Source organism: Hemitrygon akajei, chromosome 12 (assembly GCF_048418815.1).
Source record: "Hemitrygon akajei chromosome 12, sHemAka1.3, whole genome shotgun sequence".
NCBI classification, from domain to species: domain Eukaryota; kingdom Metazoa; phylum Chordata; class Chondrichthyes; order Myliobatiformes; family Dasyatidae; genus Hemitrygon; species Hemitrygon akajei.
In genome coordinates, this window is record NC_133135.1 from 104,676,980 (window position 1) to 104,700,608 (window position 23,629).

A 23,629-nucleotide genomic window follows, 5' to 3' on the forward strand; every position below is an offset into this window, starting at 1 on the left:
ACGCCAGCAATTCTCATTACCCACGGGTAAAACAATGAAAATAGCAATCTGTCAAAAACACTTGTTTTAAAAAACTAGAAAAACAGAGGTAACTAAGTAAAGAATTTTTCTAGCCAGGTTAAACTGGAATGCTAGATTTGTGCACAGTACCTCTGACTAAAAAGAGCAAAAGAATTGGCTTTAATTTCTGGTGTCTAGACTGGCTGGAACATGTTGGGCTGAGGACATTGGTGCAGTCTGGACTCAACATATCAATACTCAGCAACAATGGACGTCATCCCTAACTTTGAGTTAAAAGTACCTGGAAGCAGATATTTATATCCCAAAGAACATCTTCAGTCCACAGTGTCTGCAGGTACAGCACAAGCAACTGTGCCACACCACCCTACTGTTCTGGGTTTACCTTTGCCAGCTAGTGCTGAGCTCCCTATGCTTTGGTGATGTCAGGCAGATTGTTTGCATCGAAGACTACAGCCGCCTCCTCTGGTTCCTCCTTTATCTCAACTTTCAACCGAATTCTCGATCGTTTCATCTTCTCCTGCCTTTCTTGTTCCTCCTGTTGTCTGTGACATTTCATGTGGGCGTTTCGACTCTTCACTTTTTCAAACACTCTGAAATAGGTAAAATAAGATAGCCATGTGTCATCAGGGTTGTTGTTGGTTTATTGCAACATCAAAATAACCAGAGTGATAAAGCTTGTGGCACACTGGCCTTCATAAATCAAAGTACTGAGTACTTTGGGATGTTATATTGAAGATGTATAAGATGTTGGTGAGGCCTAATTTGGAGTATTTTATGTAGTTTTGGTCACCTGCCTACAGGAAAGATGTAAATAAGAGAGGGTACAGAGGAAATTTATAAGGATGTTGCAGGGTCTGGAGGGCCTGAGTTATAAAATTGAACAGATTTATTTCCTGGAAATTAGAAGATTGCGGGGAGACTTGATAGATACAAAATTATTAGGGGTAAAGACAGGGTAAATGCAAGCAGGCTTTTTCCACTGAAGTTGGGTGGGACTACAACCAGGGGTCATGGGTTAAGGGTGAAATATTTAAGGGGAACTTGAGGGGAACCTGATAATTGTGGGGGGGGGGGGGGATTTCAACCAGGCCAGCTTGAGGAAGTCTCTGACCAACTTACCACCAACATATCTAAGGAAACAGAGAAACCAACACACTTGACCACTGTTGTACCACCATCAAGAACACTTCCTGTGCCACCCCAAGCCCGCACTTTGAAAAATCCGGTAACCTGGCTGTACTTCTACCTGGCGTATAGGCAGAGACTAAAAACCAAAGCAGCAACAGTGAGGACCACAAGAGTATGTCAAGGGAGGTGGAGGAGGACTTTGAGTCAGTGGACTGGACAATATTCAGGGATTGATTTTTGAATCTGAATGAATATACTATGGTTGTTACCAACTTTATCAAGAGCTGTGTGGGTGACTGTATGCCATAAGAACGTACTGGAAATACCCAAATCAAAAGCCGTGGATGAACCAGATCATTCATGACTAGTGATCCAGAACTATACAAGAAGTCCGGGTACGACCTACAGAAGGCTATTTTAAGAGCGAGAAAACAATTCCAATTGAGATTAAAGACGGGATCAGATGCACATCAGCTCTGGCAGTATTTTTAAGCCATTACTTCCTACAAAGCAAAACGTAACAATCGTGAATGGCTGTGATTCTTCATTTCTAGATGAGATGTTCCGATGGCCAACTTGCCTGAGCCCAGTTTCTTGCAGGTTCTCTGGGATGTGCTCAATGAGACACCTGTGAATTCCCTCTCGGTCTACGTTCACTTGCAGCTTCCAGCAAGTGGGGGATGCGAGAGGTGGCAACAGAGGAGAACAAAAGTGGAGAAGTGGGTGAACACATACTAGCATTTTGGAGCACAGATTAAACAGGGTGTTGCCCATATCTTGAAGTGGGGCCCAAACTGAGGGGGTTATTTTATTTAACTACAGCATGAAGATGGCACCAGTGAATAATGAGGCCAAGGGCGATGTACTTCAAACGGTCCATGAAACTACTTCTTTTTCTTTCAAATGTGTTTCCATTACTGTTGGAGCCTGAGACTGACGTTTTGGTTGTGTGTTTGATTGAATGGTCATCAGTGAAGTTTTCAGCAGCCTGGAGGCGGGGCGTGAGCTCACGACTGACTGCATTTCTGGCCAATCAAAGCGTCGAGGAAGATTGAAATCATTGAGGTGAGAGTGGATTGCGAGCGGGTGTTCAGCACCGTCTATCAGCCTCTCACTGGCTGCTCAGAGAGGAAGCTCCCTGCATTCGAACGTTCTCTCTCTCCCCCCCTCATGATGCTGTTGGAGGATGGTGCCAGAGTCCTGAGTATCCAGCAATTTTTGTTTTTGTTCTGCGCAGTGGAGGGTTGGCTTGATGTTTTTCTTTGAATGGGTTCCATGGTTTTGTTTCATGACTGTCTGTGGGGAAGATGAATCTCAGGGTTGTATACTGCATACATACTTTGATAACAAACGTACTTTGAATCTTTCTAAGAGGCCCAATTACACCCATATGGCCAATTAACCTACTGACCTGTGGGTGGAAACTAGAGCACCTGGAGGAAACAAATTCCTTCCAGACAGCGGTGGGAATGGAACCCAGGTCACTGGTGCTGTTCTCGTCTGAAGAGAAGGATATATGCAGAATGTTGCTGTACACAAACTGGCTGTTCTAATAGTGAGGACATTTCAGAATCACTTCAATGACTGTAAAATATTCTGGGGGTTCCCGAGATCATGAAAGCTTGTTTGTAATTAAATTATTTCTCCGACAATTAGTCATAAAATTAAATCTGCTGTGGGGATTGAAGCCATGCACTGCCCATCCACCACTCACACTTCAACCTACTTGGTGCATTCTTTACACGGGTAATAGCACATATTGAGATTCTTCTCGCTCCTCAGGTCTCCTTCCTGACACTGAACGGAGGGTGAGGAGCTGGACTTGCTTCGGATCACTTTCTTCTTAAGGTTTTCCCGGTTCGCACTGCTCTGGGAGGGAACACTCACGTTCTATGAAGCAAAGAATGACAGAAGGTGGGAAAAACAGGTGAAAGAATCTTTCTATGCTTTTCAGATAAAAACATTACCACTAATTATCAACACCACTACAGCTACTTTCATGTATGAGAAATGGAAAAGTACAGTGTCTATCCTGACAGTCCCACCATACACATCATCCCTCAAATTACTTGTTTAATTCATATTATTTTAAGGATACTTTATAATCTTATGAGAGCCATAGATGAAGTAGACAGACACTAGGGGTTGAAACATCTAATACCAGTTGAGGTGAGAAGGGGTAATTTCACAGAGGATTGAAGGATAAGTTGTTTACACAGAGAGTGCTGCTGTGACCAAAAGAACCATTTTGGAAATTATAATTAAAGATGCTTTTAAACACACAGAAAATGCATCCGTTTGTTTTTTAGCTGAGGAATAGCACTCTATGTTTCCAGAAGCTGACTGACCTTCGGTATACTTAGACCAAAAGACATGGGAGCAGACTTAGGCTGCTCGGCCCATCGAGCCATCATGGCTGATTTATTATCCCTCTCAACTCCATTCTCTTGCTTTCTCCCCGTAAATTTTAATGCCCTGACTAACCAAGAACCTTGGGTATAGATTGGGTAAGCGCAAGCAGGCAGTTTAAATTGCTTGGCACGGACTAGATGGCCAAAGGGCCTGTTTCTGTGCTGTACTTTTGAGTGAATCTATCAATCTCTGCTTTAAATATACTCAATGTCTTGTCCTCTACAGCCACCTGTGGCAATAAAACTCCACAGATTCACCACCCTCTAGCTAAAGAAATTTCTCCTCTCCTCTATTCTGAAGCTGTGTCCTCTGGTCCTAGACTCCTTCACTATAGGAAACATCCTCAAATATCAGAGATGTTTTGTACATGTATACTCTTGACAGTAAAGTTAATCTTTGAAACCTCTATATATCCATTCTGCCCAGGCTTTTCAAAATTCAGTAGGTTTGAATGAGATCCCACCTCATTCTTTTAAACTCTAGGAGTTCAAGCCCAGATACATCAAATGCTCCTATGTTAATTCCAGCAGTTTGTTTGGAAGGTTGATCTAGCTCTCCCACAAGCATTTCTAGGTAAGTAACTGTACTTCTAACCAGATTTTTAAATTCTTTTCCGACTCCAGCACCGTCGACTTCACGCTTTATCTCCTCCTCGTCTTCCTCAAGCAGCAGTGTCCTTTTCCATTCAAACTTCAGTTGTTTCTTCCAGGTGTAGTAATATTCTACACACTGAGCCACAGTCTTGTGCTTTATCTGTAAAACAGCAATTTCCATGAACATAAGAACTTTTGACTTGGCAGGGCTGATTTTCTGATGAACCATCTGGGGATGAAGATAGAGACAGTAATGGCCCTATTTCCAATTCAAACGCTGTGTTTCCTGATTTATGCAATGGGCGATCCCTAATGATGGTGGTGATGAAGAAAGTTGCCCCTAAAATCACTTATCAGCATTTAATATTACCTTGAAAATAAAAAGTGTTAGCTCTTCAGATCAAGGCTTGATGTAACAGTTATTTACTTATTTGTTTATCTATCTATCTATTTCTCTGTTTATTTATTTAAATACAGCAGAGAATCGGTCCACTCAGAGATCTCCCAATTTAATCCCAGCCTAATCACGGGACAATTTACAATGACCTAGTAACCTGTTTGTCTTTGGACTGTGGGAGGAATTCGGAGCATCTGGAGGAAACGCATGGGCAGAATGTACAAACTCCTTACAGTCAGCAGTGGGAATTGAACCCAGATTGCCTTTACCGTAAAGCGCTGTGCTAACCACTACGCTACCATGTCGCCCTAGTTTGTAATTAGTCTTAGAGAGGCAGACTCTTCAGTCCACAGTGAACTACCCATTTTCACTAACCCCACAATAATCCCTTTCAAATGCATTCCTATTAACTCCTCCCCAATTCTGCCCCCACCTTCACATCTTTCAGATGTGGGAGGAAACCAGAGCACCCAAGAAAACCCCCGCAGTCACAAGAACGTGCAAACTCCACCCAGACAGGGTCTTTAATAAGCATGCTGCTGCACAGCCCCGCGACAACTCACCACAGCCCACACTCTGTCTGCTTGATCTGAACACCATGAGGGACTTCTTGACTCCCACTTTCAAAATTGTTACATGTAGAATTAAAACAACACAGACAGGTCAGGCAGCATCAATGGAAAGAAATAAACAGTGACGATTCAGGCTGAGACTTTTCATCAGGACTGAGAAGGGGGAAGATGCCTGAATAAAGATGGGGGGGAAAGGAGGCTAGCCAGAATGCGGTCGGTGAAGCCAGGTGGGTGGGAAAGATCAGGGGCTGGAGAGGAAGGAATCTGATAGGGGAGCAGGAGGGACACAGGGGGAAGTGATTCATAGGTGAGAAAAGGTAAAAGTCCAGAGTGGGGAATAGAGAGGAGTGAGGGAGGAGAAATTTAGTTAGCAGAAGGAAAAAATCAATATTTATGCCATCAGGTTGAAGGCTAATCAAATAAAATGTAAGGTGCTGCTCCTCATCCTGAGGGAGGCCTCGTCTTGGCACAAGAAGAGGCCGTGGACTGACATGTCAGAATGGGAATGGGAATCAGAATTAAAATGTTTGGCTGCTGGGAAGTTTCACCTATGATGGAAGAAGTGGAGGTGCACGATGAAGCAGTCCCCGGTTTACGATGGGCCTCACCAGTGTAGAGGAGGCCACACTGGGAGCACCGGACACAGTAAACGGCCTCAGCAGATTCACAGGTGAAGTGTTGCCTCAGCTGGAAGGGCCAGAGTGGAGGTGAGGGAGGAGGCGAATGGGCAGGTGTAGCACCTGGGCCGCTTGCAGGGTTAAGTGCTGGGAGGGAGATTAGTGATGAATGGACAAGGGAATTAGAGGAAGTGATCGCTGCATAAAGTTGGGGGTGAGGGTGTGGGAAGTAAAGGCATGCTTAGTGTTAAGCTACCTTCGAGGATGGCGGAAGTTGCAGAGGATGACATGTTGGATGCAGAAGCTCATGGGGTGGTAGGTAAGGACACGAGGAATTCTGTCACTGTTAAGGTGGCAGGAAGGTGGGATGAGCGTGGTTGTACAGGAAATGGAAGAGTCGAGGATGTAGACTAAATTGCACCTACACCATTCTGTCGCCCAAGCTCCAAACATCAACCTGGAATGATTTCTTGGTATCAGCCCACCTAAGAACTGCTTTAAGAACATCGATGTGTATTTCGGAATCAGAATCGTATTAATATTTGTTATTGTTTTGTATTAGCAGCACAGTGCAATACATAAAATGTTACTGAAGGTTACAGTTAAGAAATATATCTAAAAAAAGAGAACAAAATAGTGAGGCAGTGTTCATGGATCATTTAGAAATCTGATGACAGAAAGGAAGAAGCTGTTCCTAAAACATTTATTAACATAGAACATAGTACAGTACAGCATATGAACAATGTTGTGCTGAACCAGCTGAAAAACAAATCAAAACACACCGAAACACTGATCCCTCCTCCCTACACCATGTCCATATCCCTTCATCTTCCTCACATCCATGTGTCTATCCAATTGTCTTGTAAAAGCCTTTGATGTATTTGCCTCTACCACCTTATCAGGCAGCGCATTCTAGACATCTAACACTCTCTGAGTAAAAAACTTACCCCCTCACATCCCCCTTGAACATACCCCCTCTCACCTTCAATGCATGCCTTCTGGTAGCAGAAATTTCAACCCTGGGAAAAAGATACTCTCCGTCTACTCTGTCTATGCCTCTCATATTCCTATTAGCCTCCCTCAGCTTCTAGCAGTCCAGAAAAAAAAAACAGCCTCTCATGATAGCACATGCCCTCTAAACCAGGCAGTATCCTGGTAAACCTCTCCTGCACCCTCTCCAAAACCTCGACATCCTTCCTGTTGTGGGGCGGCCAGAACTAAACACAATACCGCAGATGCGGCCTAACCAGAGTTTTACAAAGTTGCAACATCACCTCTTGACTTTTGTGTGTGTTGCTCTGGATTTCCAGCATCTACACAATTTCCTGTGCTTGTTCAGTTCTGTAGACACTGCCTGACCTGCTGAGTTCCTCCAGCATTTTGTGTGTCACACATCACAGATAAAGGCCCTTCAGCCCTTCTGCTCCATGCCAACCCAAAGCCCAGCCAAGCCTGTCACATTTGCCAGTGCTTGACTGGTATCGTTCTAAGCCTTTCCTATCCATGTGTATGTTGAAGTGTCTTTTAAATGTCGCTAATATATCTCCCTCAGCCTCTCTCAACTCCAGATGAAAAAATTCCTCACTTCCCCTCCCCCTTAAAGTTTTCCCCTCCAATCTTTGATTTGCAGCCTGGGGAAAAGGACAGTGTTCCTTCACCCCTTGTGATTTTACGTAACTCCATACGCTCAGTGGCCACTCTATGAGATGCCCATTCATAAAAATATCTGATCAGCCAATCATATGGCAGCAACTCAATGCATAAAAGCATGCAGACATGGTCAAGAGTTTCAGTGATTTTTCAGACCAGACATCAGAAATGTGATCTGTGACTTTGACCATGGAATGATCGTTTGTGCCAGACGGAGTGGGTTCAGAAACTGCTGATCTATGGGGGTTTTCACGCACAACAGTCTCTAAGTAGTGCAAAAAGAACAAAAATAGTGTTCATGAACCATAACATAGAACAGTACAGCACAGCACAGGAACAGGCCATTCGGCCAACAATGTTGTGCCAAACCAACTAAAAAAAACACCCAAAGACTATTCTCCCCTACCTACACCATGTCCATATCCCCCCATCTTCCTCACATCAGTCTGCCTATCAAACGTCTCTTAAAAGCCTCTAATGTATTTGCCTCTACCATCATACCAGGCAACACATTCCAGGCATCCACCACTCTCTGAGTAAAAAACTTGCTCCTCAAATTCTCTTTGATTCTACCCCATTTACCACCAATGCACGCCCTCTGATATTAGACATTTCTACCCTGGGAAACAGATACTCCCTATCTACTCTCTCTATGCCTCTCACAATCTTGTAAACCTCCATCAGATCTCCCCTCAGCCTCCAACACTCCAGTGAAAACAACTCAATTTTATCCTGCCTCTCATGATATCATATGCCCTCTAAATCATTGCATCTCCATGCTCCCATATATCCTCTCTGATGGCAGTAAGAGCAGAGGGCATGTCCTTGAGATTGAGTCTTTACTGATGGATGTCACCCTGAGGCACCTCCTCTTGAAGATGTCCTTGATGGTGGGGAGGGAAGGCTAGAGCCTCTGATGGCTGAGTCTATAACCCTCTGGAGCTCTTATCGACCCTGTACCATCCTCCATACTGAGTGGTGATGCAGCCAGTCAGAATACTCTCCACCCTACATCTGTACCTCTTGGCACACTTGGAGTTGCTAGTCACAGAAACTGGGGCAATTAGTTATTGACTCCGTCCTGACACAGCACTCCAGCCCAAGTGCTTCACCATCCACCACACAGACCAGACTACGTTGCTGGGTAAACACGAGTTGCCTACACTTGCTTCATGATTACCTCATTGTGGTACACAGTCCTGCTGTGATTGTCCCTGTCCTGCTCCCCTGACCTCAAACATCTGGCAGTCAAGGGTTGTCCATTCTATCCCATTCTATTCAGCCGTCATCCTGGTCACGATGTATATTTGAGCCCTGGTCAGTGTCAGGCTGGCACTGGAGGAGCTGAGCACTGTGGTTAGCAGTCGTGTGTCAGTGCTCTTTGACACTTTCCCTATCATTGCGGGGAATTTCAACCAGGCCAGCTTGAGGAAGTCTCCAACCAACTACCACCAACATATCACTTGAGGAACCAGAGGAGCCAACACACTTGACCACTGTTATTCCACTATCAGGAATGCGTGACATGCCATCCTTTGGCAAATCTAATCACCTCAATGTTCCATTTCATTTCAGAGAATGTATACAACCTGTAATTCTTGTTCTTTACAGACATCCATGAAACAGAAGAAACAGCAGCCAAGGAATGAATGACAAGAAAATGTTAGGACCCTCCCATGCACAAGCAGCAGCAAAACATCAACCCTCCACCGCCCGGCAAGCGAGCAACAGCAAAGCCCTCAGAGAGACCATGATCTAGCACCATCAAATACCACTGTTCACCCAACAGTTGGGCTCTCTCACACTAACCAGGGAGAGGGAGAGAGGTCTCCCTGAAGCGCACATTTTGCAAGCTTCTTCTGGAGATATCAGCGAGCTCCGAGAGCGGGAACCCAGTGAGGAACTGCAGCTGCAGATCACGGACTCACAGACCCCCTTGAACTTCTACTCCTGACAGAGACGTAGAGATTAAGGACTGTAGCACTAGTGGCGAGGACCGTGAATGTATAGGCAAGAGAGGTGAAGGAGTGCTTACAGGACTGCTTAGAATTGGTGGAGTGGACCATATTTTGGGATTTATCTTTAGATTGGAATGTAAATGCTGCAGTCATCACTGTGGATGAGTGAGCACCTTGGAGAACATACTGGACATACCCAAATCGGAAGTCGTGGATAAACAGTATGCTGAGGGCAAGGTCTGCGGGTTCAAGATGGTGATCCACAACCAGAGCAAGGCCACATACAACCTACGGAAGGCCAAGGTAAGAGTGAAAAGACAATTCCATGTGAAGTTAAAGGTACAATGGATGTACAATGGCTGTGGCAGGGTTTGCTTGTCATTATTTCCTGTAAGACAAGACCTTAACAGCATAAATGACTGTGATGCTTCAATTTCCCATGAGCTCTACACCTTTTATGCACACTCTGAGAGGAAGAATTACACAATTCTCTCTGTGGGAATCCCCAGTGTCTGGTGACAGTGATCTCTGTCAGGACCCTGTTGCAAGTAGATAGATTAGATTGTGAGGACACTCAGTCCTCGTTTATTGTCATTTAGTAATGCATGCATTAAGAAATGATACAATGTTCCTCCAGTACGATATCACATAAACACAAGACAGACCAAGACTAACTGACAAAAACCACATAATTATAACATATAGTTACAACAGTGCAAAGCAATGCCGTAATTTGATAAGGGCAGACCATGGACACAGTAAAAAAAAAGTCTCAAAGTTCCCGACAGCCCATCATCTCACGCAGACGGCAGAAGGAAGAAAAACTCTTCCTGCCATGAACCTCCAGCGCCGCAAAACTTCCTGATGCAGCCTCTGGAAGCATCTGACCACAGCCAACTCTGAGTCCGTCCAAAAACTTTGAGCCTCCGACCAGCCCTCCAACACCGAGCACCGAGCACCATCTCTGCCGAATGCTTCAAACCTGGCTGCCAAGCAACAGGCAAAGCCGAGGATTCGGGGCCTCCTCGCTGGAGATTTTTCTATTGCACGGTAGCAGCGGCAGCGTAACAGGCATGTCAGAAGTTTCACCAGATGATCCTCCGTGCTTCTCAAGTCCGTCCCCATCAAATCAGGATTGTGCACGGCCCCTACTTAACAGATAACAGATATTCATTCCTGGAGTGGCCGCACGCGCTGCCATCTTCCCTTTATAGCATGTACTTTGACTGGCACTCCACTTGGCTTTGGGCCATCTACACAACAGCAATACCTATTACAGCTCAATGTTCAACACCACCATCCTCTCAATAATAATCGATAAGCTTCAAAACCCGGGCCTCTGTACCCCTCTCTACAACTGGGTACTCGACTTCAATATCGGGAGCCCACCGTCAGTAAATACGTATAGTCCTCACTGACAATCAACACAGGTGCACCTCAAGGACATGTTCTTAGTCCACTGCTCCACTTTCTGCTCATGACTGTGTGGCTAGACAGCTCAAAGACACATCAATAAATTCACCAGTTGTTGGCAAAATCTCAGATGGTGATGAGGATGCTTTCAGGACTGAGGTAGATCAGCTGGTTGAGTGGTGTCACAACAACCACCTTACACTCAATGTTAGCAAGACCAAGGAACTGATTCTGGACTTCAGGAAGGGGAGGTCAGGGTGTGCAGCTTTAAGTTCCTGGGCCCAACACATTGAAGTAATCATGAAAAAGGCCACAACTGTACTTGATTAGGAGTCTGAGGAGATTTGATATGTCATCAAAGACTCTAACAAATTTCTATGGATGCATGGGAGAAAGCATTCTGACTGGTTACATTATGCCTGGTATTGAGGCTCCAGAGCAAAGCACTGGAAAAGCTGCAGAAGGTTGTAGACTCAGCCATCTCCATCACAGCACTACCCTTCCCACCAATATGGATGCTTCAAGAAGGCAACATCCTTCATAGAGGACCTTCACAACCAGGACATGCTCTTTTCTTACTACTACCATCAGGGAAGAGAAACAGGAGCTTGAAGACACACACTCAATGTTTTAGGATCATTATCTTCCCCTCTGCCATCAGATTTCTGAACGATCCACAAATCCATGAACACTATCTTGCAATTCTTCTTTTGCGCTATTAACTTAAGCCTCTTAAAGTCCAACTTGAGACCACTCAAAGTCATGAGAGGTGGAAATGGGCAAGGCCGACCAACAGGGCTCTGGAGAAGTGGTATAGGCCAATCCCCTGTACAGTGGATACAATAGGTGGCAGAAGTTTGATGAAGAACTCTAACCATACCATTGACCTGAGCATCATGGAGACGGGAGGTCATCGATTGCCTGTGCTTCACTGGGAGATAAGAGCCCAAGTAAGTAAAGTACTATTTACTTACTTATTTTGTGACTTTTTAAGGTCTTGTGCTGCTGTCACAAAACAACATGACATATATTACTGATAGTAAACCCGATTCTGATTTATTCAGGATCTTTCAGTTATTGGAAAGAGGTCAGGGGATAAAGTTTATTTAAGAACCAGCTACCCCTTGGAATGAGAAAGCTGGCATATTTAGAAGAATACTGCAATCCAAACGACATCTGGATCTGTTTTGTGTGCAGACTATCAATACTTCCAAGTCCAACGTTTCGCAGATGTAGTCACTGTGTACGTTCCTGATACTCCCATCACTGCAAAAAATGCTGTGTGTGCTACTCTGGATTTCCAGCATCTCTTGTGTTCCCATCACTTCAGTGCTGCTCCCTTTGGGCACTAGGTGGTAGCAGTAAATCATATCTTAACATGAAGGCACTCCTCAGTAAACTGAGAGAGCTGCATCAGACCAACAACTAATGTGACTGCCTGCCGCAGTAAGAAAGTTAGTTTCAGGACAGATGCTGGTGATAACAAAACCTGATCCTGAAATAAAATGCAAAATTTTCCTTCCCACAAACGGTTCAAGGACAAAATTCTCCGGATAAGTTTCCCGACTTGGGAAGGCAGTCACGTTAGTTGCTAGTCTGATGCGGCTCTGTAATCTTTCTTGTTGCACCTTGGTACATATGTTCGCACTGTATATATTTATTGAGATTCAGTGCGGAATGGGGCCCTTCCAGCCCTTTGAGGCCAGCAATCCCCAAATTTAATCCTAGCTTAATCATGGGACAATTTACAATGACCAATTAACCTACCAATCAGTACGTCTTTGGACTGTGGAGGAACCCAGAGCACCCAGAGGGAACCTATGTGGTCATGGGGAGAACAAACAAATTCCTTACAGGCAGCAGCAGGAACTGAACCCGTTTCCTGTACTGTAAAGCATTGTGCTAACTGCTACACTACCATACCACCCAACTTTCTGATGAAAGGTCTCAACCTCAAACATTAACTGACACATTTTGCCTTCTATTTCATGCTATTTGACCTACTGTGTTCTTCCAGAGTTCTGTTTTTGTTCCAGATTTGCAATCTCTGTTGACTTGCACTAGGAGAGTAGTGCAACGCTATTTTAACTTGGGTCAATCTAGAGTTCAGAGTTCAATTCCAGCGCCATTGTGTAGGAGCCTGTATGTCCTCCCCGTGGAGTGCGTGGGTTTTCCCTGGGTGCTCCAGTTTCCCTCCCACAGTCCAAAGAGCCAACCAGTAGGTTATCTGGTCATTGTAAATTGTCCTGTGATTAGGTTAGTGTTAATTGAGCTTGTTGGGGATCACTTGAGCAGCGTGGCTCAAAGGTCCGGAAGGGACTGCTCTGCACTAAATAAATAAATCTTATACAGATGCACGTTGCATGTTCTCAGTTTTATGGGTTTCCAAAGAAAGAATAGTTGTGAAGCACAGCCAGCGCTGACCCGTTTAGTGCTCATGGCCAAAGACACTTTGAGTATAACTGTCACCCATAGATTGTGCCATCTGACACATCCAGTGTCTACGTATAATGCTAATGAAATGAATTTCAGAAGCACAACACAGGGCTGCTCTATTATATATTCTCTGGGAACAAATTTCCAGGCAAACTTCAGATTGCAGCATCCTGTTCTAGACAGAATTCACACTGGCAATTTATTAAACTAGTGTTGGGGCCAGCAGGGACTGGCAGTGTTCATCAATCAGAGAAGATTCTCTCTCCTAGGTGTGAGGCTTTCATCTTGTCAATATTGATAGGATCAGCACAGTCAGAGCACACATAAATTGGCCCTCCAGTCTGCCATGTCAATCTTCACCTTTCCACCCATCTATAATAATCTCATTATCCCACACTAGGGCCATATCCTTCAATGTTCGGCATTTTTTAATGCCATGGTCCAATACCATTAAGCAAGGAGTTCATGAACACCAGGTTGGGAACCACCGCTCTATGCCCAAGTACCTGAAGTACCTGTCTAAATGTGTCGTAAACATAGTAACTGCCTCTGTCTCCACCACCTCTTATGGCTTCAAGTTCCTGCTATCAACCACTTCTAGTGTATAAAAAAAGCCTTTCTCCTTATATCCCCTTCTCACATTAACCAATGCTCTTGTGTTTTTAATGCCTCTACAATGTAACATGGGGAAAAGATTCCAATCAACCCCATCAGTGCCTCCTATAATTCTGCATACCTGTAACAGGTAACACCACCCCCACTCCAGAAAATACAAACCCAGCCTAATTTGATGTTGATTAGACAAATAAAACTTATCTTTAATTCAATCTTTCCCACAACTAGACCTCCAAATCAGGCAAGACTCTTGTGCTGGGATTCCCAACATGGTGTCCACAGACCCCTCCGTTAATGGTAGGGGTTCATGGAATTAAAAATGTTGGGAACCCTTGCAAGTGAATCTCCTCTCCTCTCTCTCAAACACACTCACATCCTTCCCACTGTGTACTGACCAGAGCTGCAAACAGTACTCCAAGTGTGGTCTAACTAGTGAATTTGTGTCCCAGCTTTTATCAGAGAGAATCTCCTCTCCAGTGCACTCATGTCCTTACCCTGCGCGTGGCCAGAACATACACTGTGCTCCAAGTGTCAAAGTCAACGTACATTTATTATCAAAGTATGGTTACAACCCTGACTTTCATCTTTCCACAGACAGCTAGGAAACAAAGAAGACCATGGAACCCGTTCAAACCCCCAATGTGCAAAAACAGTGCAAAAGATGAAAAAACACAGAATATAAAACATCAAACTGTCCAGTTCAATCTCACGCTGTATCATTTGTTGACTGCAGGCTGCACAGCCAGCCCGCCCCGATCAAAACTTTTCTAACCCTAACCTAGGAAGACAAACATGCCATATGCCTTCTTCAGCACCTTATTGATCTGTGCTGCCACTTTAAGGAATCATGGGCCTCTGTTCATTAGCATTCCTACCATTTACTGTAAATGTTCTACCCCTATTGAACTTCTTAAAAGGCACTGCCTCACATTTATTGGAATTAAATTCCATCCATTAAACTCCACCCAATTTTCCATCTGCCTAGCACCACTAATCTGATTTATTACCAATGTGAATGCAGAAGGATCTAACTTAAATTACTTTGATAACACTGAACAACAAATATTTTGCTTCCTGAATACTTCTGTGTGTTATTTTATGGATTTTGGGCTACTGATCATGAAAATCACCATGAAATTTCCCTATAATGCACCATTTTTATTAAAAATCACCTATATTTGTTATTTTAATTCATAATTCAAGTCAGAATAACTGATGCCAAGATTAAGGAAGGCATTTTTGTTGATCCACAAATCAAACAGGTCATCAATGACAGGCAATTCAAAGAACTTCTCATGGGACCAGAGAAAATTGTATGGAATGCATTCAAGGATGTTGTTGAAAGTTTTCTTGGCAACTACAGAGCACCAAACTACATGAAGCTGGTTGACAACGTTTCAAGCATTGTGGTAAACTATGTATACCTGTCTGGACACGCCCCTCTGCTGACTGCTCCTGTGGCTCCTCCCACAGACCCCTGTATAAAGGCGATTGGGGCACTGCTCCTCCCTCAGTCTCCGAGATGTCGTGCTCCCTTTTTGCTGCTAATAAAAGCCTATCCTTCACTTCCAGTCTCCGAGAGTGCAATTTTATTAGCAGCAATTTTAAAACATGGAGAGCATTTTACGACCCGACAGATTGGATCTCGACCCTCAATCCCAGGAAGCCAGCGACGCTTTCGAACTCTGGCTAGCATGCTTCGAATCGTACCTGGAGGAGATTCATGTGACCGATCCTGCCACGATGTGCAGGGTTCTCCTCTCCAGGGTCAGTCCAAGGGTCTACTCCATGATCAGCGACCAAACGGACTACCGGGGTGCGATGGATGCCCTCAAAAGACAGTACCTGCGGCCGGTGAACACCGTCTACGTAAGACATCGCTTAGCGACACGGCGGCAGCGGGCCGGAGAGTCGAGCGCTGAGTTTGTCCGGGCCCTACAGGCACTTGTGCAGGCCTGCGACTGCAGGGGACTGACGGCGGAACAGCATGCGGAGCTGCTAGTAAGAGACGCCTTCGTTATGGGGATCAGGTCAGTGTACGTGCGCCAGCGGCTGCTGGAACACGCTGATCTTACCTTACATTTGGCGATCGAGCTGGCCGACACACTGGAGGCCGCTCTGCACAACGCTGATGCTCTCCAGGCACGCGATCTCCCACCGGCCCTGTGGACACTGCAGACCCCGCAACCCACCGGTGAATTGACCTCGGCTGCTGCCAGTCGCGAGTCCGCACTGTGTTACTTCTGCGGACTTGAAAAACACCCCCGAAAACGCTGCCCGGTCCGAGAAGCTACCTGCTCCAGCTGTGGAAAGAAGGGCCACTTCGCCAAGGCCTGTAAGTCCAAACCATGAGTGCAGTCGAGCAGCGCCGCGTGCGAGGCATGGGGGTCGCCATCTTGGTCACCGCCATCTTGCCTGCCCGCAGCGGGAGGCATGGGGGTGGCCATCTTTGTCGGCGCCACCTCGCCCCGCCTCCGACCCACGGGTGCTTACTGGGCACCAAGACGGTGATTCAACTCTGGCCTCTGTGACCCTCGACCAAAGCGCTCCACACCAGCTCGCAAGGTCAATGATGGACATCCTGGTGGAGGGGCACAGGACTAGCTGCCTGTTTGACATGGACAGCACTGAGAGTTTTATTCACCCGGACACGGTGCAACGCTGCGGACTCGTGACACGGCCGGTAAGCCAGAGGGTCACCATGGCTTCTGGATCGCATTCCACAGACATCGGGGGGGGGGGGGGGGGGGGTGTTGTGTAACGACACTGGTGGTGCAGGGCACAGAATATCGGGACTTTGCGTTACTGGTCATGCCTCAACTGTGTGCCCCTGTGCTATTGGGGCTCAACTTCCAGAGCCACCTGAAAAGTGTGACAATGGAGTATGATGGGCCCCTCCCACCAATCACTGTCAGAAATCCTCAGTTCTGTGGGACTTTGTCACATACCCTGCTACTGACCACACACACACACCGACCTGTACATCCCACCCAGCACCATGCCCACAGCCACGCTACAGACACCACTTGCAGCCTCTCCACCCTCAAGATCCCTCTCCAACCGCTGTTCGCCAACCTGACCCCCGACTGTAAACCTGTGGCAACTAAAAGCAGGAGGTTCAGCGCGGGGGACAAGGCCTTCATTAAGTCGAAGGTGCAGCAGCTACTCAGGGAGGGGATCATTGAGCCAAGCACAAGTCCTTGGAGGGCCAAAATGGTCGTTGTTTGGACCGGGCAGAAAAATAGGATGGTCGTGGACTATAGCCAGACCATCAATAGGTTCACGCAGCTTGACGCGTACCCCCTACCCCGCATCGCGGATATGGTCAATCAGATAGCTCAGTACAAGGTGTACTCAACCATAGACCTAAAATCCGCTTACCATCGGCTCCCCATCCGCCCGGAGGACCGCCCCTACACTGCCTCTGAGGCAGGCAGCAGGCTCTATCACTTCCTGCGCGTCCCTTTTGGTGTCACGAATGGTGTCTCTGTCTTCCAGAGGGAAATGGACCGGATGGTGGACCAGTGCCAACTGAAGGCCACATTCCCATATCTGGATAACATCACCATCTGCGGTCACGACTGGCAGGATCACGACACCAACTTCCAACGATTTTTCCAAGTGGCCAAAGCTCTTAACCTCACCTATAACAGGGACAAGTGTGTGTTCGGAACCACCCGACTTGCTATCCTTGGGTATGTCATGGAGAACGGAGTCATTGGCCCTGACCCCGACCGTATGCGCCCCCTGTTGGAACTCCCTCTTCCCACCAGACGGTGCCTGAGCCGGTGCCTGGGCTTCTTTTCCTATTACGCCCAATGGGTCCCCCATTACACAGACAAGGCCCGCCTCCTGGTCAAGTCTACCACATTTCCCCTCTCTGCCGAGCCCTTAGGTCAAAGGGATTGCCGGTCTCTCGCTGGCAGGAGGTCCTCCCCGAGGCACTCCACTCCATCCGCTCCCTGTTATGTACGTCCACCAATGCCACCCCTCACGAGTGACTCTTTTCTTTTCCCAGATAGTCTGCCACTGGGACCACCCTACCGGCTTGGCTGACGTCCCCAGGGCCAGCGCTGCTCTGGAAACATGCGAGGAGCAATAAATACTTCCCAATGGTCGAGAGGGTTCACCTACTTCATGCGAACCCCCAGTATGCCTACGAGGTCTTATCTGATGGGCGGGAGGACACGGTCTCCGTCCGCGACCTGGCACCCGCAGGAGCAGCAGACCCCTACCCCGAAAACTCCATGGTGACTATGAACCCCGTACCCACCAATGTATATACCCATGAGACACCGCGCATGCCAAGCCCAAGCCCTACACAGACTCCTCACGACACTCCCATACTGGGCACCACGCACACGCATGAGGGATTATTGATGCCTAACGGGCTGGCTCCTCAAGTCAGGCCGGAGCCAGCACAACCACCGTCACCGGTGCAATCACCACCGGTGCTACGTAGATCGCAGCGACAGACTCGACCACCTGATAGACTTGACCTGTAAATATACTTGTGAGAAACTTCGCCCCGTGGGGACTCTCTTTTAAAACAAAGGGGGGGTGAATGTGGTAAACTATGTATACCTGTCTGGACACGCCCCTCTGCTGACTGCTCCTGTGGCTCCTCCCACAGACCCCTGTATAAAGGCGATTGGGGCACTGCTCCTCCCTCAGTCTCCGAGATGTCGTGCTCCCTTTTTGCTGCTAATAAAAGCCTATCCTTCACTTCCAATGTTGTTGAAAGTTTTCTTGGCAACTACAGAGCATCAAACTACATGAAGCTGGTTGACAACATGTTTCAAGCATACAAAACCAGGAAGTGCAACATTTCACTGAAGATACATTTTCTACATTCCCACTTAGACTTCTTCCCTACAAATTCCGGTGCTGTCAGTGACAAGTATGGTGAAAGATTTCACCAGGATATCGCGGTCATGGAGAAACGGTATCAGGGCAAATGGAATCCATCAATGCTGACTGATTATTGTTGGACATTTAAGCAAGAAGCCTCAGACACTGAGTACAAATGAAAATGATCAACAAAACATTTTTAGCTTAGTTGAAGTATTGCAAAGTGTCAGCACCGTTATGTAATTAAATACACTCAAAAACCTCTATAGTTGTACTGTGGAGAGTATTCTGACAGGCTGCATCACTGTCTGGTATGGAGGGGCTACTGCACAGGAACGAAAGAAGCTGCAGAAGGTTGTAAATCTAATCAGCTCCATCTTGGGCACTAGTCTACAAAGTACCCAGGACATCTTTAGGGAGTGGTGTCTCAGAAAGGCAGCGTCCATTATTAAGGACCTCCAGCACCCAGGGCATGCCCTTTTCTCACTATTACCATCAGGGAGGAGATACAGAAGCCTGAAGGCACACACTCAGTGATTCAGGAACAGCTTCTTCCCCTCTGCCATCCGATTCCTAAATGGACATTGAAGCTTCGGACACTACCTCACTTTTAATATACAGTATTTCTGTTTTTTGCACATTTTTTAAAACCTATTCAATACACGTAATTGATTTACTTGTTTATTTATTATGTTTTATTTTATTTATCATTATTTTTTCTCTCTCTGCACTGAACTGCTGCTGCTAAATTAACAAATTTCATGTCACATGTCAGTGATAATAAACCTGATTCTGATTCTCTTCTATATTCAATAAAAGTTAATTTCTTGTTTCTCCAAATTCTTATGTGATACAAGTACTCTGAAATTATGTTTGCGTTCAACTTCAAGCAGTCTATTATAAACAAAAAAAAATTCTGAGGAAGGGACAGTTTGGAAAAAATTTGTTGACCATGTATCTGTTGCACTGATCACAACTGAGGATAATGAAAAACAGTAAGAGGAATTAGATATGGAGCCCGATCTATGACAGGCTGCTCTCCTCTGCCCAGGAATTACTGAGGGAGTTCTGCAGCGCTGGGATGTCACTGTGCAGAGAAATCAATAAGCCAAACCTTTTCAACACTGATAGGATTGCTCTGCTATGGAGAGAGGAGACTGCCTTTTGATCGCTGCTGGGATGCAAAACCGGAGAACGTTACCCAAGTTTTCTGCATTTGGGATATGGACTTGGACTATAGACTTTTTTCTCAGACATAGTTATATTTGTTTTTTGTCCAATCTTTCCCAGTTTTCTAGGGTGTGAGGGAGAGGGATTTGGGGGTTGATATGCCTGTTTTATTTTTGTTCGTTCTTTGTGCAGAGAGAAGTGATTTGGGGGTTGATGATTGTGCTGCCGTTCATTTCTCTCTGGAGAAGAATTTCAGAGTTGTACACTTGGATAATAAATGAACTTTAACCTTTATTTCTTGCACGGTACTGCTGCTACAAATTCCAAATGGCATGACATTATAAACCTGATTCAGAATACTATACACAGCACTTATTTTGGTCAAAGTTACAGAATTTTTAACTGTTTTTAATCATGGCCCTGCTACCTATCACTTACCATCTTCTGCATCAGGAAGAAGTCCTTCTTATGAAGGCAAATTGCTTTACTGAACATCTTTTTCTCTGCTGCAGTCCACTTCTCAGTCCCTAGATTGAAGATGCATGCTGAAAAACTCACAACATCACAAAAATTATATGTACAACTAGACTTTAAGACACAGGAGCAAAATCGGGCATTTAGCCCATCAAGCCTGCTCCACCATTCGATTATAGAAACACAGGAAACCTACAGCACAATATAGGCTCTTTGGCCCACAATGCTGAGCTGAACATGTACTTACTTTAGAAACTACCTAGGATTACTCACAACCCTCTATTTTTCTAAGCTCCATGTACTTATCCAGGAGTTTCTTAAAAGACCCTATTGTATCCGCCTCCACCACTGTTGCTGGCAGCCCATTCCAGACACTCACCACTCTCTGTGTAAAAAAACTTACCCCGACATCTCCTTTGTACCTATTTCAAGCACCTTAAACCTGTGACCCCTTGTTTTTGCTACTTCAGCCCTAGGAAAAAGCCTCTGACTATCCACACAATCAATGCCTCTCATTATACACCTCTATCAGGTCACCTCTCATCCTTCACCGCTCCAAAGAGAAAAGGCCGAGTTCACTCAACCTATTCTCATAAGGCATGCTCCCCAATCCAGGCAACATCCTCGTAAAACTCCTCTGCACCCTTTCTATAGTTTCCACATCCTTCCTGTAGTGAGGTGACCAGAACTGAGCACAGTACTCCAAGTGGGGTCTGACCAGGGTCCTATATAGCTGTAACATTACCTCTTGGCTCTTAAACTCAATCCCATGGTTGATGAAGGCCAATCCACCATATGCCTTGTTAACCACAGAGTCAACCTGTGCAGCAGCTTTGAGTGTCCTGTGGACTTGGACCCCAAGATCCCTCTGATCCTCCACACTTTCAAGAGTCTTACCATTTATGGCTGATTTATTTTCACTCTCAACCCCATTCCTCCAAGAGGACCACAACCTTGTCATAGTTTGGAGGCTTGTGTGCCTCAGTGACATGGGGGGCTATGTTGGCTGGAGTCAGGGCCTTGTGCTTTGGTTCTTCGGGTCACCCATGCCAAACAGGTCAAAGGGTAGAGACCAGACTAAGAGTGGTCCATCAGTCCTCCAGGTTCAGGAGTTCAGCTCAGGGACAACAACACTGGCTGGTAAAACAAAACTGTTATGGAAACAGCAATGAAGAATCCTTCTACATCTGAGTATGATGGTATTCTGGAGTCTTCACCCGGGACTTAAGTGACTGACAGTAGTGAATAGTGAGAGGAAGTTACTGACACGATGAAGGAAGCCCTGAACACCACCGGAGATGGAGGACCTTCATTGCTGTCCTAAATGCCAGCAGCATAATGGGCTGTATAAACTTTTCTCAACCCCATTCCACTGTCTTCTTCCCATGACCCTATTACTCCCCATAACCATGTGGAACTGGAGTGCTGCCTCTAGTGCAGAGGGCAATACCACTCCCCTTTAGAATTCTGGATAAATTACTGCATACTGTTATGAGAAGTGGCATCATCAGTCTATCCAAGGCGCTTAGAAAATCTCACTCAGACTGATTCACTGTGCTACTTCTGTATGGCACAGGAGCAGAATTAGGCCATTCTGTCCATTGAGTCTGCTGTCATTCCATCACATCCCTCTCAACCCCATCTTACTTGTTCATTTAGAGGTACAGTGTGGGAACAGGCCATTCCAGCCTATCAACCCACTGATTTAACCCTAGCCTATCATGGGACAATTTACAATGACCAATTAACTTACTAACCCGCATGTCTTTGTACTGTGGGAGGAAACTGGAACACCCAGAGGAAACCTATGCAGCGATGGAAAGAACATACAAACATTGAACTCTGACGCCTTGAGTTGCATTAACGTCATGCTACAATGGTGGCCCTACCCCCATAACTACTGACTCCCATACTTGCAATCAAGTGGCAGGGTGGAGATACATTTCTACCGAAGCATGTGTAAAGCACTCCTTCCCTCCGCCAGCCTGCAGGTCATCCTTGGGCAAGGTGTAGCACCTGCTTAGCCATCCCCCCCACCCAGATCAGGGTCACGTGAAGCCTTGGCAGAATGTGGGGTTGGTCATATGAGTAGCTGGTGCACATCACAAGTCCTGGTTATGTGACCGCTGATGCCAAGCAGACAATATCTGAAGAGTATTGATGATGGTTATGTGGTGGGCGGGGGGGGGGGGGGGGGCAGGGCAATCACTCATCCTGTAAAGACACTGGCCAGAAGAAGGCAATGGCAAACTACTTCTGTAGCAAAATTTGTCAAGAACAATCATGGTCATGGGACCATGATCGTCAATGTCAAACGACATGGCACATAACGATGATGATGATGATGACTAATCAAGAACCTTTCAAATCCTGAAAAGACCATAAGAAAATGAATCCTCAAAGTCTCATGCTTCACTGAATGAGCTACCAGGCCCTTCCACAGTGGATTCCTTACAAGCACCTTCCCGTCTGTTTCTTCCTGTTGAGTTCTTGCACATAGTTTGATAAAAAACCCACCCTTTCTGATCCACTATTAAACTTTTATCAGAAACAGTATGGAAGATCTACCAGAAAGAAGATGTGCACTGTGTCTTTGTTCACTGGTTTGTCATGGCTGAGTAGAACAGTTGTCAACACTTCATTTTAGCGTATGGGGGGTGTTTGGGCAGGATTCTGCATTAAACCCATGCACAACATTCACTTACAGAATTTTACTCCTACAGTTCGCTGGGCTGGAGGGGCCTGTTACCATACTGCTTCCTTCAAGATTAAAAAAAAAACAGGCTCTTAATGACATTAAAACAGGACCTAACCCCAAGACAACACACATAAAATGCTTGAGGAACTCAGCAGGTCCAGCAGCCTCTATGGAAATGAATAAATGGACAGTGTTTCAGGTCGAGACCCTTCTTCAGGACTGAGAAGGAATGGGGAGGACCCCAGAATAAAAAATGTGGGGGGAGCGGAAGGAGGATAGCTAGAAGGTGATAGATGAAGCCAGGTGGGTGGGAAAGGTAAAGGGCTGAAGAAGAAGGAATCTGTAGGACAGGAGAGTGGACAACAGGAGAAAGGAAAGAGGAGGGGACCTAGAGGGAGGTGATAGGTAGGTGAGAAGAGGAAAGAGGCCAGAGTGAGGAATATAGAAAAGGGGAAGGGGAGGGAATTTTTATTTATTGGAAGGAGAAATTAATATTCATGCCCTCAGGTTGGAGGCTACCCAGATGGAATATAAGGTGTTGCTTCTCCATCCTAGCACAAGAGAAGGCCAAGGACAAACATGTCATATCGGGAAAGGGAACGGGAATTAAAATGTTTGGCCACT

At 45.9% G+C, this 23,629-nt stretch overlaps 1 protein-coding gene across 1 annotated transcript in view; it reads right to left on the reverse strand.

The window, feature by feature from the left end:
- Positions 1-427: 427 nt before the first annotated feature.
- LOC140736645 (zinc finger protein 541-like) overlaps positions 428-23,629 on the reverse strand; it is a 116,627-nt gene continuing 93,425 nt past the window's right edge. Inside the window, exons 13-16 of the mRNA XM_073062456.1 lie at positions 20,272-20,360; positions 4,156-4,314; positions 2,876-3,039; positions 428-611 (exon numbers count right to left, since the gene is read on the reverse strand). Coding sequence (XP_072918557.1) covers positions 428-611; positions 2,876-3,039; positions 4,156-4,314; positions 20,272-20,360 — 596 coding nt within the window. The remainder of the gene's footprint in view (positions 612-2,875; positions 3,040-4,155; positions 4,315-20,271; positions 20,361-23,629) is intronic.